This window comes from Helianthus annuus, chromosome 3, assembly GCF_002127325.2.
Source record: "Helianthus annuus cultivar XRQ/B chromosome 3, HanXRQr2.0-SUNRISE, whole genome shotgun sequence".
Classification (NCBI taxonomy): Eukaryota; Viridiplantae; Streptophyta; class Magnoliopsida; order Asterales; family Asteraceae; genus Helianthus; species Helianthus annuus.
Window position 1 is genome coordinate 140,700,580 of NC_035435.2, and position 17,127 is coordinate 140,717,706.

The 17,127-nt window shown below is 37.2% G+C and overlaps 2 protein-coding genes and 1 long non-coding RNA gene across 3 annotated transcripts; 1 reads left to right on the top strand and 2 right to left on the bottom strand.

The window, feature by feature from the left end:
• Positions 1–1,227: 1,227 nt before the first annotated feature.
• Positions 1,228–3,984, bottom strand: LOC110929822. Its single transcript, XR_002587421.2, has 3 exons — positions 3,223–3,984; positions 1,937–2,088; positions 1,228–1,537 (listed from the first exon to the last, which is right to left on the bottom strand). It is a non-coding gene; the product is annotated as an uncharacterized LOC110929822 (long non-coding RNA).
• Positions 3,985–11,180: 7,196 nt separating this feature from the next.
• Positions 11,181–12,035, top strand: LOC110932129. Its single transcript, XM_022175486.1, has one exon. The coding sequence runs from the start codon at positions 11,181–11,183 to the stop codon at positions 12,033–12,035; it is 855 nt and encodes a 284-aa protein (XP_022031178.1).
• A 1,343-nt stretch (positions 12,036–13,378) lies between these two features.
• On the bottom strand, positions 13,379–15,155 carry LOC110929821 (alkane hydroxylase MAH1). Its single transcript, XM_022173011.2, has one exon. It carries the CDS (start codon positions 15,110–15,112, stop codon positions 13,583–13,585), a length of 1,530 nt encoding a protein of 509 aa, XP_022028703.1. The 5' UTR covers positions 15,113–15,155; the 3' UTR covers positions 13,379–13,582.
• Positions 15,156–17,127: the final 1,972 nt, after the last annotated feature.

Here is a 17,127-nt window from a genome sequence, read left to right on the forward strand (position 1 = left end):
GGGAAAGGTCAGCCAGTGAATCCACAATATGTTTGCTTGCTTGCTTGAATTGAATAACACAAATACTAACCAAATAAACACATAAATAAATAGCACATAATCTACACAATGAATTTGCATGCTTGATAATTTAAGAAAATGAATATGATATTTGCGGGACACGTTGATACACCCCAAAATGTTTAAAAGTAAAAAGGAGAATGATTTACTCATTGTTTGCGAAGATAAGCACAAATACAACCTAGCACAAGTTGTAGCGTCTTGGAATAAATTCTAAAGATTATCCTAACAACATAATATAATATACAAGTATAAATAGAGCGAATAAACGATTACAATGAATACAATGAAATATGGATTTCTAGGACTAAGACAATTAGGATTGTTAGATTGAATTTAGTGTTTTTGATTTACGAAAATATTAGTATAGTTCATAACATAATTAATAATGATAAAGTATACTTATTATTGTTGTATAAGGTCGAATTTGAGAAAAAAGTTAAAGAGTTATTTAATTATTATCTATAACTAGGTTTTTTTAACCTGACGCGCGTTGCGGCGCCGTTTATTGTAAATTTAAGCATGGCATCTTGCCGTTTAACACTGAAACCAACGCGCACCGTTTATAGTAAATTTAAACATGGCATCTTGCCGTTCAACACTGAAACCGGTTTGGTTAGGTTCGGATCTTCCAAATAACCTTTATACTATGTGACTTTCATGGATTTGATAACAACCAGGGCAAATAAATGAATACTAATAAAGACTAATAGCCTCTAGATGCTTAAAAACTGAGGCTAGCTAAGCTTCATGTGGCATCACAGGATAGCATAGCTATGATTACTCACAAAATGTTATCTAAAACATAATTTCCTTTAAACTCATGTTTCATATTGATTACTTTTAAGTTTTAACCAAATCACAGTACCCATTACAAATGCTCGTAATTGACTTCCCTTCTGGTCCGCTCACGTCCATAGAGAAGGATTTTTCACACTGTGCTCACCACATCCTACCACGCCACATCCTACCAACCCGTTTCTCTACAACAACAACCACGGACCTTCATGTGCGCCACGTTAGAGAAGGTGTTATACTTATTTTCCACTCATGTTTAACATTAACCTGCCACTGCCCTTGCTTCCAATACAGTTCACCATAAATGGCTACCATTTCAAACAAAGATGACCGTAATAACTCTACAAAAATGCGATCGGGCAACCATGATCAACCGTAAGATAAAGAATAACTATACAAATATGATAGCCTGATCGAACTACCTCTCGGCCTCGAGCCACAGACTTCATTAAGTAGACAATCAGATTTAAACAGGTTCTCAAAAGTCTACCCAGAAAGTATTAAAAAGAATCATTTGTAAGCACAAAAACAACACACACAGAATCAGTTCACTTGAAGTACCAATTGTTAAGCAAAGGCTAGCAGAAAGCTTCGTCAAAAGAGACTGTAAGCTATCACATCTGGTCCCAATACTGTAATTTTTTCTCTGGAGCATGGATCTTTGGAAGACGCCACTTATCTGTAACACAAACAACAAAACCGTAACACATCGATCATTTCTTATGTAATATTATGTTTTTGTTACTGTTTTCATTTTGTTTTATTATATTTCGTCAATAACATGCTAGAAATCTCAAATAGATGCATGCTAGAAATCCAGTTATGGGTCAGAATTCCAGTTATGGTTCATATAGTGCTTATCATCATAATCATCGTCACCCCTTTCCTAAATATTCAAATGAGCGAGAGCATAAAAAACTGGAAAAAGTGGCAACACGTAGCAATGGAGAATACGTGTGGCTTTAGCATCAGATTTCATCCCTAAATCAAATTTCACATTTTTATAAATAAATAAGTAAATTATAGATGGTGTATCTTCATTTTTCAACACGTAGCAACGTTGTAATTGTGAACTTACATCACTGGTGAGTAATGAAAACCAAGTTTCGTACTGTCTAAAAGTGTGAACCCAGCTTCTTCATATTCTGACTTCTATAGGGGTCTCCCTGAATGCGAGATTAAGGTGGAATTTCAGGCTCCATTTGTACATACTTCACTTTCCACAATAGTCTGAAATATCACAGAAAGCATAAATTATTTGCACAATTTGGTAAAAAGTTTAGAAAAAGGGCATATTAATTGTCAATATTAAAAGTGTTGTGTTTGGTCTAAAAATTATGGTTGGTTATGGTAGCGTTTATACAGTAAGCAATGATGATATCCCATCACATTTCCCCTACTTCCGTGCATAAACACAAAGGCTCGCGCACTCGCGCATTACTAAAAATAATGTTAAAACAAAGACTTGCGCAGAAACACAAAGAGCTACAGTACTAAACATAATGTTAAACACAAGGTGCATTGTTTTTCAAATAGGCCAAACAACAATATCACAAGTCTATCTAGACCTGACATACATTGTTGTATATGTATCTGATAACACAAATGCAGCTCTTGAATTTGTGGGTATGCACTTGAAAACTTGAATGATTTTCATGTGGTTTTGCTCGACACTAAAGAGGTTTATACAGATTTACCCCTTGCCAACGGAGTCCGAGCTCTACTACGTGGATGCAAAAAGCTTAAGAGGTTTGCCCTCTATCTTCTATTAGACTATGGGCCTACGGGCTCGGTTAGGTTTCTATGGGCCCACGGGCTCGGTTAGTCTAATATCTTCGACTCGGAGGAGTGACTGGTGTGTGTTTGACATATAACGGTCAAAACAGTCAAAATATAAGATGGATGCTGCTTGGTTATCTTGTAGAATCTGAGAGTACACCATAAACTTATATCATCGTTGTCATAGGAAATATTGTAGGGTACACCTCATTAACCTTATCATAAAACATATACTTCCACAAAAGAGCTCAAAAGTAAAAAAGTTAAGCTTTTAAGCAGGTGGCTTGTTCGTTTTGATGAATATGGAGCAAACTCCAATTAGTTCTTGGAGTTTATCTTCAGCAAAATAATATGTAACATTATCAATTTTCTTTTACATACCTAGTTTGAATATATTAATTTCTATTCTGCATCAGTTTTACAAATCCTACACATTCGCAACAACTTTCGAAGAATTATATGAATACATTAAAGTTGCTCCACCCAAATAGGAGTCGAAGAAGAACATTCAAATCTGAAAACATTAACCTAAAAAATATAATGTTTGTGAAGCTGATTACTGAGACAGGGGTGTTTAAAGTTTACCAGAAAGCAACGGGGAAAGGATTCACGGTGTTTGCACCTCCGGTTGGAGCGTTTAAGGCCGCCGATGTACGGATCTAATTCGGTAAATCTCCTGCTTCAGCACCCTCATTTTCACCGGCTTTTGTGCAGGCATCGGATGTTTTATCTCTTAAACCTACAGCGCCACCTTCACCGTTGCTTTCTCCTTCGACTTCAGCTCCTACTGGCGATCTCCGTCAGATGGCCCTACTTCTTTGACGGTGAAACCCTTGCCCTAACAGTCGCCTCTCTCTACTCTATTTCTCTCCTCTCCAGACGTATCTCTCTACCCTATCCGTGACCGGTTTCCACCACGTCCCTACCACCACCACCGTTGTAAACCACAACCATGACCCGATCTGACTATAAAGGGTACATGCATACCTGGTTCAGGTCACCAGGTTCTCACCGGACCTCGTCGGAACCCTAGAAATCCCAGGTCTCTCACCGCCAGAGAACCTGGCACCGGGTTCTCACCCATTCCGACGGTTTAACCACCGTCTCTGCCGCCGGAGACGTGGAAGCACCCCACCCTGCTTCTCTGTCTACTGTGTCGCATATCTTCTCTGATCTCTCTCTGTCTAGCAGAACCCCTCTCTCTCTTCCAGGACTCTCTCCATCAGTGAGTGATTGATACAGTTAGGAGGCTGGAAATTAGGGGAAGCAACACGTGTGTAAGAAGCAACGTGACACATACATCAAATGACACCAGCGAACCACCCATCCTTCATATATGGCTGAATGAACATGTGGTCTTTGGCACTGTTCATTCAGCTTCCCTATTATCATATATTAATATTAATTAATAATAATAATAATAATAATATTAATAATATTAATATTAATACCTTATTAAAAGAACTGAGTTTTCTACTCTTTTCGTAATTTTCCATAGGTACAAATCTTGAAGTACCATGTACAAATGAAGCAAGCCATATTAGAGGGGGAAACTTGGACATTGTCCAAAGTTTTAAGACACTTTAAGGGCAATTTAGATATTTGATCCTTGGAATTCATGAAGGAATTAAATAAAAGTTTTAATAATTGAAGTGTTCTTAAATACAATTAAATTGATAAAATAAATATTCAAAATGGAAAACCTTTTCAACTTTCCAATCAAGACAAAATTCGAAGAACTTCATAGGCACACTTCATTTCGTAACCGGCATGTATTAATCACACAATCAATGACTTGAGTTAATATTTGTTGGTTAGCAACTGACAATCATTTTGATGTTATAAAGGAGATGGGTGTCACTAAATTGATTTTTTGAGGGTGAAATTGTTAATAGCATCACTAAATTGATTTTTTGAGGTTGAAATTGTTAATAGCACCAATAAAGTGAACCAATCAAAACATTTTATTAGGCATCACATGGATCATAATCCTACGATTTTCAATTGCTCTCATCCATTTCAATCAATGGATCAAATCATGCCTCCAAAAACACAACCTTTATACCCACATATATACAGACACAATTTTAAAATCAAAATCTTTTTTAGGGAGAGAAAAATGTGAAGGAGGAGCAAAACATCACCAGAAAGTTTTCCGGAACGGCTTCCACGATATCAAGAAACCGGCGATGTGGCGTAAAGCGTGTCAATGGCCTTATCTACGAAGAGACACAAGATTTTTGAAGATCTTTCTTGATGATTTTATGCGTGATGCCATCAAATACACCGAAGATACTCGCCCGAAAACTATTACGACAATGGACGTCATTTATGCTTTGAAGTGCCAAGGATGTACAATTACACTATTTTGATTTGGTTTGATTGTATGTGTTTAAATTGTTATTTTAGGAAATGGCTTTATAGAAATCATGTTTTTATCTCATTCTTTGTAGCTTCCCATGAACATGTAATTTTATTTCATTATGCTTGTAGAGTTTATACATTTTTTGTTTGTATAGTTTTTTGTTTTATTTGCCTTTATATTAGATCTTGGATGTTTTATAAATAAAATAAAACTAAAAAACATTTGTTCAAATAATGTATATATTTTACGGACCGGTTCATAATCGAAAATCCATCGCCAATAACCTTTTTATATTATATTTTTTAAAAATATAAAGATAACCCAAGTGATGAAGTGAACCAATCAAAGCAGTGCCAAATTTTTTTGATATTCTAGTAGTGGATTAAATGGTGGTAAATGCATATTGACACGTGTTAGAGACTTCTATCATTGATTTTTTGGTGGTCTGTTTAGAGATTTAATGGTGGACTAATTTGGTTTCTATCATTGATTTTTTGGTGAACTGATTTGGTTTCTATTATTGATTTTTTTGTGGTGTGTTTAGCGATTTAATGGTGCTCTTATCGAACAGCACCAACAAATCCCATTATTTGATGATATATTTGTTGGCACCAAAAAACTGTTTTTGTACTGTGAATATTTTTTGATAATAGCATATGTCATACCGTATGGTCCCAGCACTTTATCACCCCCACAATTCATAACTGCCTCTTTAATTTCTTGTTTAGAGGATGGACTCACCGAGGTTTCGGCTTGAACATGTGTTAACCTTTTAAAACCGTCCCCTTGTATGAGAGGTCTCTTTAGTACCGGCTCTATAAACCGCTCCTGAAAAAGCTCCTAAAAGCCTCTTTGACCGCTCTTGGTTCTATGACCCACACACCACCCTCCATAACTCAATCATGTTTTTAATTACGTGGCTCTTCATAACTTTATGAAACACAGCTATATGTATTAGAATTTAAATCAAACAAGAGAAACTAAGCTATTCTAACAAAATTAGAAGTCCAGATATCTTTTCTCCTCTCTCTGAACCGTCGCCGGAGTGCTCGATGGAGATAGCTTTGTCAGAATAGCGTGATAGGTCCCGGTCCCTTCTCCTGGGAAGCTCCGGTTTGTACCTTTCCTTCTATCTTGATTCGGCGATTCTCCCATTCGCAACCAGGTCGGTTTATTTTCTTTGTTCTTGGCTCGCGTCTCCTCTACCCTCATTTCACGCAGTGGTTCCTGGACTTCTTCGGGGCTTAGTGGGTCTGATATTGATCGCGGCTATCTGAGTATAGTTTAGCTAGATCGATTCAAATTCCATTAACACCTTTAGGGTCGGGGCGCTACTGATTCGTTTGTTTTGTTTGGAGGGGCTAGGGGGGATAGCGTATACATATCGGTTCTTTCCATAAGTGTATTCGAAATGGATCTTCGCAGACAATATTACAACGGCTGGGGTCATAAAGTTAGACAGGAAGAAGAATGGCGTGTGGCTAAGTACAAAGGCAAAAGATTAATTAATGAAGACAAAAATCGTAGCAGGTTTCAAGTGAAGGAAACTACTTTCTTTGTCGGAAATCTACCGGATGACTGCTCCAGTTATCTACTATGGGATGTATTCAATGGTTTTGGAAAAATGTCAGATGCGTATGTACCAAAGAAACGAGACAAAAAGGGCAACAGATTTGGCTTTATAAGATTTGAAGATGTTCGAGATGCCCAGTTTATGGCAGGTGAGCTTGGAACTGTCAAAATTGACCTAAGAAGATTATTTGTCAAGCCGGCAAAATTTGTCAAGGAAGAAGATAATCATCATAGGTATCCCCAACATAATAAACCAGTGTTCAACGATAGAAAGTACAGGAATGAAGAAGTAAAAGGTGTCAATGACAAGGAACCAATCCATGCTAAAGATAGTAGAACCTATGTGGAGGTAATCACTGGCATTAAACATGCCACGGCGCCAGAGGAACCAATTAACATAACAACGGTCGAAAGCGAAGCTTCAAAAAGATGGAGGGTGTCGTCATTAGTGGCTGAATTACGGAACCCATACGACTTGAAACGCCACCAGCAGATACTGGAGGAAGATGGTTTGTTTGGCTTCACGTCAAAATACATAGGTGGCATGAGACTATTACTAACGTTCGAAACGCAATCGGCGGCAAAAAACTTTTAGATAATCAAAAAGAAAATTGGGAAAAATGGTTTAAAGATCTCTTCTTTTGGGATGGAAGACATTTACCATATCAACGACTGGCAAGAGTTTATATTAGGGGGGTACCGCTTCAATTTTAGGGTCCAAATATTTTTGATAAAATAGGAAACTTGATTGGGTCAGTGGTAATCCCTTCCGATGCTGACGACGAAGATTTGGATCTATCGGTTAATTCGGTGTGAATCATTACCAGCAAAGTTGGCCGCATAAATAGCATTCTAACTATCGCCTGGCATGGTCGTCCACATGATATTCTAATTACGGAAGATATTTGCGATGGTTCCCTGTTCACTCCGGTTACACCCACGTACCAGAATAACTCAAAAACTCAGGCGGAATCCGGACAGTCATGCTCCAGCAATTATTCTCCGGTAGTTGAAAAGGGTAGTCCAAAAGTCGGAGTTCTTGGGAACAAAAGCAACAATAATAGGGATACTGGAATGTCTTCAGCACAGTCACCAAAGTCGGCTGGTGATATTAATACTCCTTTTTCGAAATCCAATGCATGTAGACATAATGACAATAACACTAAAAGGGCCGTATCATCAAATTCGGTGGGTTCGGAAATGGGCCCGTATGATACCCCTCCACCTCTTCCACATGGTGGGCCTACTTGTCTGGCAGAGACTGAGGAAGGTCTTGGGCTTAACAAGCTTTTTGATGCTGGGCCTATATTGGAGACTCCCCCGCCTGAAAATTCAGATAATAATCATGCAGCCCGGCCCAAGTCTACAAATGAGGAGAATTCAGAGTCTCCAGATCCTTTCAACCTAAGAGCACTACTACAACAGGTTAAGGGGAAAGAGACTCTTGACCTAAATATTCCCCCATACGACATAGCAGAATCATCGAAACAAATCTCTGCAAATTCAAATCGAGCTGGTCCTGGCAAGAAATCCAAATTCAGATTTCCCTCTATGAGAATGAAAGACTCACTCTGGACCCCACGCAATGGAGATTGTCCGAAAAGTAAAGGGAGAAACACTGGATCTAAAGTCGATGATGGTGTATCAAAGGAAAAGGGATCGGTTTCACAACAGGAGGACCTGGAGGTGGAAAAGGAAGTAAGTCTCACAAAAGATGTTGGAGAATATCTGGGTTTTGACATGAATGGCAAAGAAAATGACATCAGGAAGCAAGTGATAGGTGAAAGGGTGTCGATTAATTCCCAATGAATTATCTTTCCGTGAATATTAGGGGAGCTGGTAACCCCATGAAGGCGATGCATATTAAAGAGTTGATCAAGCACAACAGGGTCAATTTCGTTGCAATACAAGAAACCCAGCTTACAGACTTGGAAAAGCTACAGGTGAACTCTTTTTGGGGTAATCCCTATTTTGATTCAGAAGCAGTAGATGCTACTGGGAGATCGGGGGGTTTATTGAATATTTGGGATCCATCTATTTTCATTAAAAAATCATCGGTCGCAAACAGACATTTTTTGGCTACTATGGGTGAATTAACAAACGGGGGTGGGAGTATCAATGTTGTGAATATATATGCCCCCCATGATAATAATAGCAAAAAAGACCTGTGGTTGAATCTGCTTAATCTTTTAAGCTCACACATCGGATCCTGGATTCTTTTGGGCGACTTCAATTGTGTTAGGGAACCTAGAGAAATGAGGAATTCCAGGTTCAATCCTCAAGCGGCAGAAAGCTTCAATCAGTTTATCCGGTCAGCAGGTCTATCCGAATACAATATGCTTGGTTGTTCATATACACACATGTCGGATGACGGCAGAAGTCTTAGTAAAATTGACAGAGTCCTGGTCTGCCATTCTTTCCTGTCAAATTGGGCCTCTGCAACTCTAACTGGGTTGCCCAGATACCGTTCTGATCATCGTCCCCTGCTTCTAAAATGCTAAGCTGAAATATTTGGCACTCCTCCATTCCGTTTTTTCAACTCATGGCTAAATGAAGATAGCCTACGAGACATTGTGCTAAACTCGTATCTTGAATTTCAACAACCAAACCCTTCGGACAAAATGTTGAGTTTACGGTTGAAAGCAGTTAAAACGGCAATCAAACCATGGTGTAAGGAGTTAAAGGCTCGGGATCAAAGATTAATTTGTGAGCTCACAAAGAAAATAGAAAATCTCGACCTGAAAGCCGAATCTATGTCTCTTTCGGATGAGGAAGTTCAAAGTAGAGAAGTATGGGTTAATAAATTGGCGGAACTGGAAGTAAATAATTTGGAGGATCTAAGGCAAAGAGCAAAGGTCAAATGGTTAATCGAGGGAGACGAGAACTCCTCATTCTTTCATGGTATTATCAAAAGTCATCAGAAACACAATAGGATCAACGGTCTTGTTTTCAATGATGTATGGATTTCGCAGCCGGATTCTTTAAAGTTGGAGATAAAAAATTATTTTGAGAAATTATTCAAAGAAGATAACCACTGCAGACCCAAGTTCGCAAACAATAGATTCAAAGCTTTGTCTCTGGATCAATCGGCTCTGCTGGTAAAATGGTTTTCTAGAGAAGAAATTAAAGAGGCAGTGTGGGATTGTGGGGGTGACAAGGCACCAGGACCAGATGGCTTCACTTTCAGCTTTATCAGACAGTTTTGGGAAAGTATGGAAGCTGACTTTGTCAAACTTTTAGATTATTTCTATGTCCTTGGGAAGCTCAATAGGGGGTGTAACTCGAGTTTCATCACTTTAGTGCCTAAAGTGTCCAACCTTCAATTCATAAATGAATTTCGGCCTATCAACCTCATTGGTTGTATCTCGAAATTGGTCTCAAAAATCTTGGCTAAGAGATTGAAGAAAGTAATGGGCTCTCTGGTTAGCAACACCCAAACGGCCTATATCGAGGGTCGTAGCATCTTGGAGGGTCATCTTATTATCAATGAACTGGTCTCATGGAGCAAAAAAGTGAAAAAGAAGCTAATGTTATTCAAAGTGGATTTTGAAAAGGCGTTCGATTCTATAAGTTGGGACTTCCTAGAGTCTATTCTCTCGCAAATGGGGTTTCCAGCCTTATGGCGTAAATGGATCTTTGGCATCTTATCGTCTTCAAGATCCTCAATTTTGGTAAACGGCTCTCCATCACAAGAATTCAATGTCGAACTCGTCAAGGGGATCCTCTATCTCCTTTATTATTCATTCTAGCTATGGAAGCTCTTTATGTTGCAACAATCACGGCTAGGGAAAACGGATGATTCAAGGGGGTTAACATGCCAAATGAGGGCCCAACCATTTCACACCTACTCTATGCGGACGATGTTTTATTTGTGGGGGAATGGTCTGATACAAACCTTCATAATCTCTCAAGATTATTAAGATGCTTCCATTTGTCTTCAGGATTAAAGGTAAACTTCTTCAAAAGTCATCTATTTGGGTTGGGTGTATCAAACGAGGCTATTATGCAAAAGGCGGCAATCCTACAATGCAAAACGGGTGCATTCCCCTTCATTTATCTCGGTCTTTCGGTTGGTGCAAACATGAATCGTGTGAAGTTTTGGAAGCCTATAATTGAAAGATTTGAGGAAAAGCTTACATTATGGAAGGCTCGAACGTTATCATTCGGCGGTAGGGTGACACTAATCCAAGCGGTGTTAGGTAATGATCTTCCTACCTACTACCTCTCACTTTTTTGTGCCCCAATTCAAGTTGTTAAACATTTGGAAAGAATTCGTCGTAAATTCCTGTGGGCCAGGTGCATGGATAAAAACAAAGTCAGCTGGGTCCCGTGGTTTAAAGTGGCAGCTCCAAAAAATAAGGGTGGGTTGGGTATAGGTAGTATTGCATCAATGAACAAGGCTATCATGATCAAATGGTGTGTGCATTATAAAAACGAACCATCCTCCTTTTGGGCAAGGGTGATCACGGCTCTTCATAGTGGGGCTCAAATTAAATCCTCAATCCCACTAAAAAACTCTATTGGTGGTGTTTGGAAAGCAATAGTTAATATGGGTCGGTTAAATGCAAATTAGCCAATTGTTGTATGCGATAGAATGCTTCCGAATATGGGAAAAGGAGACAAAATCCCGTTTTGGTTGGATTTATGGGCTGGAAATAGAACTTTAAGCGATACTTTTCCGAATCTTTATAATCATGAAAGTGACAAAAGATGCTATGTCTCGGATCGTTATAGAACAAACCAAGGAGGTATCCAGTGGTTCTGGGGAAGTAGAAACAATCTGTCATCTAATGCATTGTTAAAAGAATGGGATGAATGTTTGGCAGTCATAAACGAGGTCACAATTAGTCAAAGATCAGATGCGTGGCTATGGAGGATGGGTGAGAAACAAGTGGAATTTCAGGCAAGATTGGTAAGGGCGGAACTTGATGAAATCAGTTTAATAAACGAAACAACAGTGCTGATCTGGCTGCATTGGATTCCCAAAAAGGTTAACTGCTTCCTTTGGAGAGTCGTTTTGGACCGGATCGCTACGAAAGAGGCACTTCAGATTCTGCGAATTCATCTTCCCTCGGTTAACTGTGTCCTATGCAATGAAGAGATTGAATCGGTTAACCACCTTCTCGTTACATGCGGCTTGGCTCAACAAATCTGGGCTGTAATCTTTCAATGGATGAAGATTCCTCTTCCTAGATATATCCTAAGTGTGGTGCAATTATTGGAGTTCACGGACTCGTATCAAGGGATAAAGAAATACAAAAGGGCGGTGTATACGGCGGTAGCAACAACCTGCTGGATCATTTGGAAAACGAGAAATGATGTCATTTTCAAAAGCAAACCTCCAGTCCTTGCGAAGATAATTGGAGACATCAAAGTAGTTTCGTTCTCATGGGTTTGTAATCGTTCAGAACTCAAGGATTTTCCATGGGAAAAATGGAGAAGTTTTCGTATGAGAGAGTAATTGTATTGTACCTTCGTTACTTTTTTATCTTCCTGTAATTTGTACTTGCTTGAGCATCTTGCTTAAGTCTTTTTAATACATCGCCTTCTTTTCAAAAAAAAAATGTATTAGAATTTAGTGTGTATATAATTTGACCATAATGCTTTTCCTCTAAATTCCACATGTTTATATGTGTCGTCTCTAAAAGCTTTTCTATGTTCAAAGGCCACTCACCAATAACCGATACATATACATATACATATACATATACATATACATATACATATACATATACATATACATATACATATATGTAGTGTTAGGATCAAATAACAAAATTAATTAAGCTGGTTCATTTTGTTAAGCTGGTTCATTTTGAAGTGTAGGAAATAGTAGAGTAATTATGCTAGTCATTATTATTACGCTACATTTCATTTTGTTGTATCCAAGTAAATTTAAATAGCATAATAAATATTACGCAACTTTAAAATTGTGACGTAATAATAATTACTCTAGTTTGTATACTTGTATCGAAAATTAAAATCTGTTTCTATCGGATCACATCTATTCATCCTTCCATCCATCCATACATAGTACATGCTTAGGGGGAGGGGGTGGTCCGTTATGGACTCCCCATAACGAGTGATAGTATCACTAACACCACCGCCTCCACTTTGGTAACGAGTAATAGGAATAACTCGTTATATATATAACGCGTTGAATATTGAGGAATGAATGTGTATGACTTGCTAGTGCGTGACATAATTAGGAGATTTAAAAACGGTGTCACCTCACCTTGGCTATGCCCCTCACACACAAAAAAAAAAAAAACAAGCTTTAAAAATGGCCCTTCTCTTTTGCCTCACATATTTCGTTTTTATACTTTTTTAGCAAAAAAGTAATCAAGTCCGTTTATTCTCATATCAGCTTAACACCCATCCACTCTCATCACATGAGCTCAAAAACACCTAAAAAACAACTATATTTGAACGAGGCTTCCACTAATATGAAAGAAGATGACCCTACTACAACCCATCCTATAATCAAAATCATAAATCCAATATTAATTTAAACTATAGAATCAATAAGGGGGGAGGGAGTGGTCACTAGTGATAGATTTCTATCACTCCCAATATCCAATCAAATCATGCCATGTCATCATCCAATATTCTATCACTAGTGTTAGAAATGTAGTGGGGGTGGTCATCACTAGTGATGGGATTTCAATGTACAAGTATTAATACATAATGTACAATTTATTATATATAGCATGGGTCCTGTATCTTATCTCTTTGATGTTTGTATGGGTATGCATTCGTAAATTGATAATACAAATAGTCATGAACTAGATATTATACATTTGGAAGTACATACTATGCAGATAGACTATGCATGTATATATATAAATGCAAAGGGTGACCCTTCAATTATTCTAACAAGTGGACTCCAATTATCAGGATAAGGTAAATTAATAGAAATACTCATGAACTAGATGACTATATGTGTACATATATGCAAAGGGACAAGGGTGGCCCTTCAATATTATTCATGCAAGCGGACTGCAATTATCAAGAAGCTTGATTGATGTTGATAGGGAAGAGCCTGACCTTCAAACCATATTTCATCTGTAGTAAGATGGAATCACTTGCACGAACATTGTGACCCTCCACCAACCCCACATGGTAATGGTGAATGATTGCAGTCGCCACCATTTTCATCTGAACAAAAGCCATTTCTTTACCCAAACAAGTCCTTGGCCCTGCATGAAATGCGGTGAACTTGTACGACGGCTCATGCTTTATCCCTCCTCCGCTTGAAAACCATCTTTCTGGCTTAAACTCCATGCAATCTTCCCCCCATATCCCTTCCATTCTCCCCATCGAATAAAACGATAGAATTATCCTTGCGTGCTCATCAACGGCATGACCACTTGGTAGTACGTCCGCTGCTGCTGGAGATTTGTGCTCAAATGCAACTGGCGGGTATAGCCTTAATGCTTCGCATATACCTCCGTGAAGATAGATCAATTCTCCCAACTCTTTTATACTCAAACTTTCCCATTTTCTTCCACCCAAATGTTTCTTGATCTCGTCTCGGATATTCTTCTCTACTATCGGGTTTTGGGCAAGTAGATAAAAGAACCAAGAAAGAGCGGTGCTTGTAGTGTCTCTCCCCGCGATCATTAGATTGAGTATGGTGTCTTTTATGAACTTTCTTGAGTCCCCGGATGTCCCTCTTTGTCCATCAAAACCTCTAATCAATGATGTTAACAACCCTGACTTATCTTCCTCCTTGTTTTCGTCTTTTAGATCCAAACACTTGTATATAAATTCATCAAAAACCTTCCAAGCATCACTTAACTTCTTCTCCTTCCCTATCCCAAATCTCCTCTGCAACTTCCAAACTTCTTCAGGCAATATATGTCTCCAAAGAAGAGCTTCTTCAGCATCCGTAAAAGCCTTCTCGCATGGAACAAAGGGTAAATCAATACACAAACTTTCAGGGTCATAATCCAAAAGCAATACACAAATAGCATCAAAAGTGAACCGCTGAAATATTTCTTGCAAATCTGTCTCCTGATGATGCGAGGACACAAAGTTAAGGAGAGGAAGAAGTCCTTTTTCAAGTTTGTTCTTGATGTTTGTTTCCAAGAGTGTGTGAAATTCAGGATGTTTGAGTAGAGACATGGTTGTTTTCCTATGAATTTCCCATAACTCATGATCCGAGTTGAATATACCATCTCCAAGGAGATCAAACATTTTACGAAATTCGGGGCCTTTAGGATAGTTGTGGAAGTTCTTACTCAACATGTGGTGAATGTTGGCAGGGTCCGAGGTGACAAGCATGTCTATATTGGCAAACCAAGGACCTTTGAACATGAAAGTACCATCACTAACTGTGAGGATATGAGTGGCGTAATCATGAATACGGTGGATATTTAGGAGGAGATGGGGCGTCATGCCAATAAGCGGCCAATTAGTAATAGGGAGGCGCCTTCGACGGTGAAGAAACACCACAGCTGAAACAAAAAGGACGATCAAAATGAGAAGCATATTGGAGTAGTGAATGGAAGCCATGGGATTTTCTGATCGAGTCATAACACAAGAAACGTTTTAATGACAAGATATAGAAGATAGTGGACGATTGAACCCGGTAAATGATGTGACAAAAGTGTAGAACCCATAAAACAATACATCCAGTGCTTTTTAAAAAATAATTTACTTTTTGTTATAAAACAAGAGAGGAAAGAGAGAGGAGGAAACGTAACTAAAGGTTAAATCAGCTAGCATATACATATAATAAATTTATACTAAAGGTTAAATCATCTAGCATATACATATAATAAAGAGTTAAATGTCATTTTAGTCTATTTGGTTTGAGTTATTTTTTTAGTTTAGTTCAAAGGTTTCATTTTTCGCCTGTTCACTGTTGCCATTTTAGTCCACTGGGTTAACTTCCATTTTTCTGTTAACGAGAAGGACAATTCGGTCATTTTATATGTCCGAATTGCCCTTCTAGTTGAAAGAATTACATATAAAATGCCCGAATTGCTATTCTCGTTAACAGAAGAAATGAATGAAGTTAACCCAGTGGACTAAAATGACAACGGTGAAACTTTTTTGGAACCACAGACAAAAAATGAAACTTTTAGACTATACTAACAAAATGGCTCAAACAACATGGACTAAAATGGCATTTAACTCTATAATAAATTTAGAGAAAATAGCCAAAATAGCATTTGACTGATCAAAATATCAAAATAGCCATTTGACACCCTAAAAAATGTGATTTCACGAATTCCCACGCGGCTCAAGTTAAAAACCAAGAACTTTCCTCAGCAACCACTCACCTTTTACCACATGGCAAAAAAATCTTGAACTGGCTTACAAGCCGTTTCAACACATTGTTTTCACGAATTCCCATGTGGCTCAAGTTAAATAATAATTATATAAAATTAACAATGCTGTTATAAAATACAATTTAACAAGTATTTAAGTTTCAGTATACATCTTTCTCCTGTGTGAAATATATAATGACGCCATAATTACGTAATTATTAAACTAATAACGTAAAGTACTTGTTTTTTTTAAATGTATACGTACTATTTAATTGCATGTATCAGGTATGATGATCCTAAATTGTTTTGGTATATTTAAATGAAATTCATTTAACACATTGATTATAAATAATTATACATATTAATATCAAGTGATGATGAAGAGTAACGTTTTATTAATAAATATTAATATCTAAGTGGTGATGAAAAATATTATTTTAGTATTGTTTGAATATTATTATTTTATATATATCTCTATCTATTAATAATTATTATTAATATTAATATTAATAATTAATAATTAATATTATCTATATGAAAACAAAGAGGCCATGAACAGTAGTTTTTATTTTTTTATTATTGTTTTTTTTTCTAGGTATTTATTACTATATTGATTTATTTGTTTAATTGATTTAAATATATATTTTTATATAACTTTTAAGATACAATCAAAGTACCCGTTATCAAAATAAAAATCATAAAAATGAATTTATACTGGTACCGATGTTGTTCAGTACGGTATGGTAGCGATAAAATATTAATTCATCGAAAGTAAAATCACATGATATTAACTCATCGAAAGCAAAACCCCTAAAAATAAATATTGATACGGATACAGATGTTATTCAATCGGTTTTAATTGAATTTGGTACGATAGCGACACAATATCCGTTTAAAAAAAATATATCGTAATGTTGAAATAAAAAGAGGGGAACAATTGTTTTTGATTTTTTTCAATATTGTTTTTTCTAAGGTTTTATTATGTTATTTGTTTATTATTTTAATTGATTTAAGTATATTTTGTTATCTCATATAACTTTAAAGATACGATCAAAGTATTCATTATCAAAGAGGAAACAATAAAACGGAATGTATACCAGTACCGATGATGTTCGGTACAATATGGTAGCGATACAGTATCAGTTTATTGAAAACAAAAAAAAACTAAAAAAAATATTAGTACCGATACAAATGTTTTCAATTAGTTTCGATTGGACTTGGTACGATAGTGGCAGAATATCCGTTTTCAAAAAAATATCGTAATGGTGAAATAGA